The sequence below is a fragment of the Gracilinanus agilis genome, chromosome 2 (genome assembly GCF_016433145.1).
Source record: "Gracilinanus agilis isolate LMUSP501 chromosome 2, AgileGrace, whole genome shotgun sequence".
Classification (NCBI taxonomy): domain Eukaryota; kingdom Metazoa; phylum Chordata; class Mammalia; order Didelphimorphia; family Didelphidae; genus Gracilinanus; species Gracilinanus agilis.
In genome coordinates this window covers 306,851,608-306,860,711 of record NC_058131.1, presented here as the reverse complement: position 1 = coordinate 306,860,711, position 9,104 = coordinate 306,851,608, and the positions used below count along the sequence as shown (strand labels likewise).

At 42.4% G+C, this 9,104-nt stretch overlaps 1 protein-coding gene across 1 annotated transcript in view; it reads right to left on the bottom strand.

Moving 5' to 3' along the window:
• ZNF536 (zinc finger protein 536) overlaps positions 1–8,369 on the bottom strand; it is a 336,509-nt gene extending 328,140 nt beyond the window's left edge. The window contains exon 1 of the mRNA XM_044661438.1: positions 6,200–8,369. Coding sequence (XP_044517373.1) covers positions 6,200–8,369 — 2,170 coding nt within the window. The remainder of the gene's footprint in view (positions 1–6,199) is intronic.
• Positions 8,370–9,104: the final 735 nt, after the last annotated feature.

Below are 9,104 nucleotides of genomic sequence, written 5' to 3'. Positions count from 1 at the left end.
GAAGGAAGGAAGGAAGGAAGGACGGAAGAAGGAAGGAAGGAAGGAAGGAAGGAAGAAAGAGGGAGGGAGGAAGGGAGGAAGTGAAGGAGGGAAGAAGGGACAGAGGGAAGAACCCAAAAGGAAGGAATCTGAGAATGACTTCAAACTCAAAATAGTTTAAGTTGGCTGGCCTGGAAGAAGCCCACAATGGATGTAGGGGAGAAAAGGGACAGGTCCCTCCACTTTGACCTCTGACCTTTCCTTAGGCCTTGGCACTGGCCAGAATTCTCTGAGAATCTAATGCTGAGCCCCTGCCAGGTTATTAGCAGAGGTCTGCACCCACAGCAGCTCTTCTGGAAATGCTTTTGCAAATGTCTAGATGTACACAGCTTTAATACACACAACTCAAGCTTCTGTAAACCTCCTACAAACAAGGAGCAGCATGTACAATATTCCATATCAGGGTTTGAAGGTGCATATGGTGCTCAGTTATAACAGCTGAGCTTTAAAAAGTACAACTTCTCATCACACTGAACCAGAGCCCAAATAAGGAGGGGAAAAAAATAAAAGGGGGGGGGTGTGTGAAGGATGGAGGGGACCCTTCTACATTAAATATTGTTTTTATTATAAATTTCTGTTTATCTTCTCGAAAGGATATTTTGCCAATCTAAACAGTATTCACTGTTTCTAATCCCCAAGATTACCATTTTAACTATTAAGCAGACATAGAGATGTGTTCATGATCAAAGGATTATAGACTTGGAGATAGGTGGGTAAAAACTAGAGACAGCCATGGATAGAAAGCTAACATCTGATTCAGGAAGATGGGAGCTCAACTCTTGTCTCTACACATGTTGGCTCTGTAACCCAGAGCAAGTCACTTAACCTGCCCCAAGGCAACTCCTTAAGACTATTAGTTTCAGAGTAAGTGTTCATCTGCCCTGAAAGAGGGAATTTCTTCTGTATCAATGAAATTGCAGGTAAAGTAAGAAAACTTTAAAAAGTAGAATGTCCCTTCCCCAACCAAAAAAGGAAAAAAAAAAGTTGTTGTTTTTTTTTTGTTGTTGTTGTTTTTTTCCCTCTTTGGAATGGCCAGGTGAACAGGAAAGTCAACTCTGGGAGCCTTTCCTTCCCTTCCCCACCTTCTTTCTTTGCCTTTTCCATGGCTCTCCTTAGTCCCAAAACATGCAGGCTACTTGATGGCTCACAAAGCCTGGGAAATGGGAGTCACCAAGTCTGTTCTTTCCAATGAGATGAAATATCACCCTTACCATCTGCTTTGTAATTGTTCCTTAAGTTCTTCTAGGCCTTATTATCTACCCTATCTCTATGCTTCGCAGACCCCTGGCACTGCCATCTGACCTACTGATGAAACCTAAAATCCCTGGACTTTGCCATCCGCCCTGCTGCTATGCCCTTTAGGATTTCTGGGCCCTTCCATCTGTCTGGCAACTGGGCTTTCTTTTATGTGTTGTCTACCCCAATTAGATCGAGCTCCTAGAAAGCAAGGACTATCTCACTTTTCTTATTTTTATCCCCGTTGTTTAGGCTAGTAGTGCCTTCCGACCCTTGTCAAGAAGATGCATCCAGGCCTCCAGGTGGAAAAGGGCTTGGGAGGGCCAGGAGTAAGCAAGTTTTCCTGGAATGCACAAGAAACTTTTACTTTCTGTTTCTGATGCCGATAATGACTTTCTTCAGCTTTCCAGCCAACTTCCCGCTTCTCCCTCCCTAGCCCCCTGTTGCTGCACGCCATCCCCCAGCTCCAGTATAAAGTTTGGCTTTTGCAGCATGAAGCAGCTGGGCCAAGCTACCAGCGAATGATAATGACCTCAGAAATCTGCTGTTAGCTCGACAACAATAGGGTGCTCAGTCTACTGGAAAATTGTGTTCATCAGCTAACTCTGCTCAGTTACTAATTGACATTGCCAAATATTTTAAGAACAATTGGAATGCACAAGCAAAAAAAAATGAAGATCTTAATCCTCAGACTTAATTTTTTTTTGGCCTGTTTTGTTTGCTTGGAGCAGGCGATGGCTATCACAAAACTAACTGGGGGAGGGGAGAGAAAAAAGAGGGAAGAAGGAAAAAAGGCAAGAAAGAAAGAAAAAAACTATCCTATCACTATCTAGCTTATATATATGCACTGATGTCCTGTACAAAAGCTTCTGATTTGTTCTGTCCTTTGGGCCCAAATGTGGTCTGAAACTCATTGTTAAGGAAAATTCCACAAACAAAAAGAGGTATCACAAGGGTTTCAAGCCAGCTGGTCAAATGATTCTTGCCCACCTCTAAATACTAAACAAGAAGTAATGAAGGTTAACAATATTTTATTTCTTCTTTGCCTCCCCTGATTTCCATTGATCATGTAACTTGGCCTACTTTATTTAATGAACTGGAGGGTCAATGCATTCAATTACCCCCTTCCCACCATCAAGACTTCAATTATCCCCACACCAAAATTATGGGAAAATGCAGAAGGTAACTACCCTGTTGGATATAATGAACAGTATCGTTTCTTACTACATTAAGTTTTAATTATTCTGTGTGCTATTTCCGAAGCAAAATCTGAAGAATACAAACTTTTTCTTTTTCTTTTTCTTTTTTTTCGAGCCAGAAATAAGATAGGCTGGGACGCCTGCTTTGATATGTTTTTAGGAGAATGATGCAGAGATTAATTCCATCAGGGGGTTTTCATGCAATCAGGCAACCACAACCAGCATCAGACAAAAACATATGTACTGTTTTCTACATGTCAGGGAGGGAAAAGTGTACTTCTGACTTTCCTGCTTCCCAATAGTTTTCCTTTGTATTGCCTGAGGAGGCAGGAATGACATCCACTTTTGTGTGGAATTATTGGGAAGTCAAATAAACAAAAAAAATGATAAAAACAAAAAGAAAGGGACAGGGAAGCAATCTGGGTGTCGTCTAGTTCTGTCCATTTTCTGTTAGAAAATATGACCTCTCAATTTGTCAAAGGTCCTAGTTTTAGCAGTTGATCTTAAGCTTAGTTCTCAGCAGTCTGGAGAGCTAGAGAACAAATACATTTTCTGGTTCAGCGGAGTCATTTTCACATGTTCACTGATTCAAACATTCTTTTACTCACATAACAAACAGCTGCATACCACATTAGCCTAGCCAGTGACAGTCACACATCTCGGCAATAACTGTTTGATTGCAAACTTGACCCTTTCTTCTTCTCAGCCTGAGCAAGACATTTTTAAACAGCCACTCGGTTCCCAATCCTCCTTTGCAAAGAATTACATCAGATAACAAAAGACTTCTCTGCCACTCATTGTAAGCCTTCTTCTGGAGATCTGTTCTAAGAGGCTCTCTGTAAAAAGGTTTTTTTATGATGAATTCAGAACTACTATCATGTTAAGAGCAGCGATTTATAAAGAAGAATTCATTGGTTGAGATCTGAAAAAAATAGTTTCTCAGGCCCTACTGACCCAGTTTTCAACAAAAAAGAGAATCAAGTGATGCAAATGAAGTTTTGAGACATTGTTACGCTGTCTGAGAAATTTGTAAAACCCTCCGTTTTGTAGTAATTTCTTAATAAAAGCCTCAATAAGTATTGCATTCTTACTTACAGGTCCAAAGACTTTGGTTTTCACCTCGCAGGTTTCTCTATAACAGGTAATGGCAAAATGCCAACTGTGCTACATTGAAAGATATATCTAGTTTAATATCACTTATGCCAAATCACATTTGTTTTTTGTTTCTGTTTTTAAATAAATTGGCTTGCCAGGCTTAGTTGAGTGTTTTTAGCCCAAGAAAAGCTTAATGCCCTAGACTTTTGATTTGAAGTACATCAAGGATATAATTGTTGTTGTTTTTGCATTCATTTCTAGATTATTCATGAATCTGAAATAGATGTCTTTTAAAGAGGAAAAACTTTTTTTAAAGGTCAATCAGAAAGGAATCAATCAATAGGCACATTTGATATACTGATTCCAAGGTGAGAATAAAAAGTTTGTGGATAACTCCAACTATAGTTTTTTTGTTTGATTGGTTTCTTCCTCTCGGACAGATACTGTCTTGGAGTCAGAACACCCATAGAACTGGAGAAGTGAGAGCAGATTCCTTCAACACAATATGTATTTGGAAATTTTAAAAAAATGATGGAGATGGGAAAATAGCACTGGCTATCACTTGGCCAGAAGGTGAGGAAGACAGGGTAGATGTATCATTTACAAAACTGAGCATTTGGTATTGGGCTGAACAGATAACATTTTTTAGTTTTCAGCTGGATTTTCCATTTTCAAGGAATTCTTTAATTCAATTGATGTCATATATCAAGGCCCTTCTCCAAATCTCAGAATGCCAGGACTCGCTCTCTAGTTCTACTCCCCAGGTTTCTCCAACCCAATATTATCGGCACCGAACTACCTGGCAGGAGAACCCTTCCCTCTGAGCCCAAAGAAAGGCATGCCCACTGTTTGATGCGGGGTTATGGATCTTTCCCTTCAGTCCCTGAAAACAGCAAAGTTTTATAAAGTACTTTTAGTATCAGGCCGTGAAAAGCGGAAACTAATCCCTTTTATCTTAGCACTTTCCAGTCACTAAAAACAATTTTAATCACTCTCCATACTATGAAATTAGCCCCTACGTGGTACTCGTGCTCCTATTTAGAATTTTCTAATGTGTCTCACCAGTAATAAATCGCCAACAAGGCTATGGCTCCTAGAGTAGACAGTGTGTTTCATGGGTATTTAAACAACAGCATTAAGTACTATAGGAATCTGTGGAATGTGGAGCACAGATTTATGTGTCTTAAGAGTTCTTTACTGGTTTGTAATAAGCCAGCAAACTAACGCTTTATTTTTATATTAATTTTGTCCTCAAAGTAGGGTATGCTGAAGCATGACAATAACAACAAACTAAACTGGCATATACTTAATAAGTGTAACAGTGAATTGCCTCCAATACTAAAATATTTATCGAAACGGGGTAGGGATGGGGGTGACTAAAAAGAATTAACCTCGACAGCCTGCTACCAGATCTTTAACAGTGGGCAATGTAATGCCTTAAGGTACCTCAAACTGTCTTTCATTTTCTAGACTTAATGGCTGATTGCAGAAATCAATGTTGCCATTAGTAACAGAGTATTTGTTATGGCATGATTTCCTCTGTTGTTAGGCTTGCAGAATGATTACAGTATTAGCGAGGTGCTTTCCTTATGAAGGGCTAGAGATAGAGCATTCCATTTGCTATCCATTAGCAAGTGGCTTTGGAAATAGGGACGAAGCCAGAAATCTTACCTGCCATGATATGAGCTTTCATAGGCTAGGACTTTTTGCAAAAATGGATGAGAAAGTTCAATACCTAGTAGACATTTATGAGAAAATATTTTTGGTGGGGAAAGGGTTGTTGTTTCATAGCCTACATCAAAAGTGAATGTGAGATGAGATACAATTTAAGATATGAGTCTATATGTTTGCCTTTGATAGGTTCCCAGAATACAAAAGGGCTCAGTGAAAAGTAATACGCTACATATGACAGAATCTCTCAAAGAGATGGTTCCTGGATTTAGAGAGAGAAGGGACCATGGAGTTATCTAGCCCAACCCTTCCATTTTTATAATTGTGACAGAGAAGGGATTTGAAAAGATCCTGTGAACACTTTCCATTGCTTCATAGATATGAATCTAGATAAAGAAAATTACAATGGAGAGAGAGTTGTTTCAACACTTGAAAGATGGTCCATTTGGGAGAGTTGAGCAAATAATTGAAAAAAAAAAGCGCATCATTAGGAGAAAAGTTAGTAAAGCCCCCTCTCATCCAGCTCCAGCTATGGATAGTCTAAGCAAGAATCCTGAAAGATCTTTATTCTAGAATCTCATGGGAAAGGTTCTCGGAGATCTTTCACAGGTGAAAACAGGACAGAGGTGAGGAAAGTCAATGGCAAAAAGGAGAAAGGGACTTTCTAATGTTTCAAATGAACAGTGCTCTCCATTCCTAAATGAAGGATAGTAAATAAGATAAAAAAAAAAAAAACTTCTTTAAGGCATAAAAGAGAGTGAGGGAGGAGCCAGAGGACCGGTCTTTAAAAATCACCAAAGATGACACAAGACAATGAAAGAAATCATATGTATTTTCCATTCTGAAAGGTCTAGAGATCATGATGAGACATTGATAAGCAAAATTTGAGAAATGCTTCTAACTCTAGGGCTTTCTATTGAGGGATGCTTTTTTCCCCCTCCAAATGGAAGCCCACCTACCTGAGGAAGACGGTGATGAAGGGTGTGGGCTGTCTTCCTGAGCACTTCCGGTCTGAGAAAGGCCCCCACCGACCCCACTCTCCTCTGTAATATTGGATGAGCCTGGTGTAGTGGACCGGCTCACCGACTGGGATTCCTGGTCACTGCCAGAACCCCTTCGCTCCTCCAGGCACCCTTGGAGGACCTCTTCTTCAGCTTTCCTGTCCCGCTTGTGGACTCGGGAGTGGACGACAACTTGGTGGTAGGTTCGGAACACTCGGCCACAGTCTGGGCACTCAGTGGGCTTCTCCTTCATGTTTCCATGACTTTGCATGTTGTAATCAAGTCCCTGGTTGAGACCATGTGACAAAAAATCTCTACTGCCTTCTAAAGGGTCTAGTTTATTTGGCAGGTCTCTTTGATTGCCCATTTTAGTGCTGTGAACCAAATCAGCAGGCATTTTCTGCTTGGAGCCATCTGTTCCTACTAACACATACTCCCGTTTCTCCTTATCAAACAGAACTCCGGCGTTTGCCAAAGTGTCTTCATGGTTGCGCTGTATCTGCTGCTCTTTAGACAAGAAGCCATGTTCCATGGCCATCCCTCTTGCCATGAGCTGCCAGGCCTGATAGCTATTCACAGGGTCCATCTCGGCTGCTTTGGCAGCTGCCTGCAACCGTTCTATGCAGCTGGACTTTAGTGGCGGCACCAGGTTGAGGCAACCCAAGAGGGAATGTTTGTCCCCTTCGCCAAGGCTGTGGCCCATGCCCGAGATGGGAGACAGCAGCTTCCCCAGAACCTCCTTCTCCTTCATAGGCAAATCTCCCTTGCTGTAGAGTTGATTAGGTTCACTCAGGCTAGACTTGTCTGGGGGCATGAAGCCACTCTGCAAACAGGAGAGGTATCGAGAGTACAGGTTGGCATGGGCCTCCTGGGACATGCCTCCCATGGGAACAGGGACCTCAGGGTCATTAGGAGACTTGTTCTTGACAGAAAGCTTGTTGAGGTGAACCTTCATGTGGTTCTTAAGGAACCAGGGTTCCTTGAAGCGCCTCCCACAGATCTGACAGCAGTGCTCGAAAGAATCCTTGTGCTTTCTCATGTGGCCCTTGAGAAACCATGCCTGACTGAACACCTGGCCACACACTTCGCAACGGAATTCATTGGCCGACTGTTCTCCACTTCCATTGGAGCCCTGTCCTTGGGCCGATTCGGCAGTGATATGAGCCTTCTCCACGTGGCTGATCAGTTCCTCCTCTTGGGAGGCTGCAAAGTCACACAGGGTGCACTTGTAGGGCTTGTGAAGGATCCGGATGTGACGGTCCAATTCCTCACGTTTCTTGAACTTCCCCTTACAAAACGTGCAACGGAAACCCGCTGTGGGAACCACCATGTCTTCTTGGACGTTGGCTGGCTTTGGCGAGGGCACCGGATTGGAGATGTCAGGGACGCTGTGGTTCACGGGCAAAGCCAGGTTACAATTGGCCAGAGGGGGCTGCTGGGAGTGCGGCAGAGGCTTCACGTCGGGTCGAGGCTGGAGGAGACTGCTCTTCATCTGTTTGTCCCTCAGGATAGCTCTTTCCTCAAGTTCGTGAAGCAGTCGATTCTCCTCCCGGACTCTCCCACGGCCTTTGCCCAGGTTTCCAAGCTTATGGGTCCTCAGGTGTATCTTCAGGTTCCCCTTTTGGGCTGCCCGGTGGTCGCAGTAGGGACACTTGAAGGGCTTCTCGCCGGTGTGTGTGCGCATGTGGAGGGAAAGGATGCTATTGAACCGGAATCGCTTCCCACACAGGGGGCAGGGGTATTTCCGATTCTTCCTCGCATCGTCCTCAATGTCACTCATCTGGGACATGATGCCGAGGTTCTGGCCATTCAGGAACTGCTGCAGGTCCACCCTTCCGTTCAGGCTGGTGTCCACATCGCGGTTGAGCTGATTGGCCAAAAGGGCCATCTGGCTGCCAATTGGCTGGCCTCCCATGGACACGTGGCTCTTCTCCTCTAGGGGTGTGGAGGCCTTCTCTTCAGAGTTAGGCCTTGTCTGGAGCTCTGGGAAAGCATGGCTGAGCTGAGATGTTATCTGGTGCAGCTTCTGGCTCATTGAATACTGACCATTAAGGATCGTGCTGTTAAGATGGGCCTCAGCCTCTGGGACAGCTGAAGAAACTCCAAGGCACAAACTAGCTTCCTCCATCCCTGCAGGGAGAGGAAAAAAAAAAAAAAGACCATTTAGATGTGGGCAATGGTAGTTAAGAATAATGAATCAAAAGTATCAGTTGGCAGACAATTTGCATTTTAGGCTTTACCTACACATAATAATACTAAGGAATTATGGTCAAAAAAACAATAATAAAAAAATGAATTATTAAATGCCAATTATGCAATATGGTGTTGCTCATCCAATTTGTTTTAGCGGCAGATCTTCTTCGTTGTATTTCCTATTTACAGACTGCAATTATTCATTCATATTTTAATTATTAATGTTTTACCACTTTCAATACCTAATAACAAATCAAGAGGCTACATTTCTTCCTCTCCTCTTTCCTTTCATCCCTTGTTCCCCCTCCACATCCCTTTGTCAGCATACTTTATCGTATCTGCACCTGTTTGCATGAGTCTAAGTTCAAGACAAATCTATCAAATACTCTTCTTTTCCTTTCTTTTTTCTTTTTTTTTCCCAACTTTTCTTTTCTTTACGTTTCTCTTCTTTTCTTCAAAACCCAAATTGAATCCCACTTATAACTTTTGGTTCCATTCACTACATCGAACACATTCCCCATTCTAAGATGAAAATGGAAGTTTTATGATTTGACCAAAAAAACCCACCCAATGATGGCATGATATTTACTGGCATACAATAAAACAAGATAATGTTTTTGGGAAAAAATAAGTAAAGGACAAGCTTTAGAACAATAAAAGGGATTTTGCT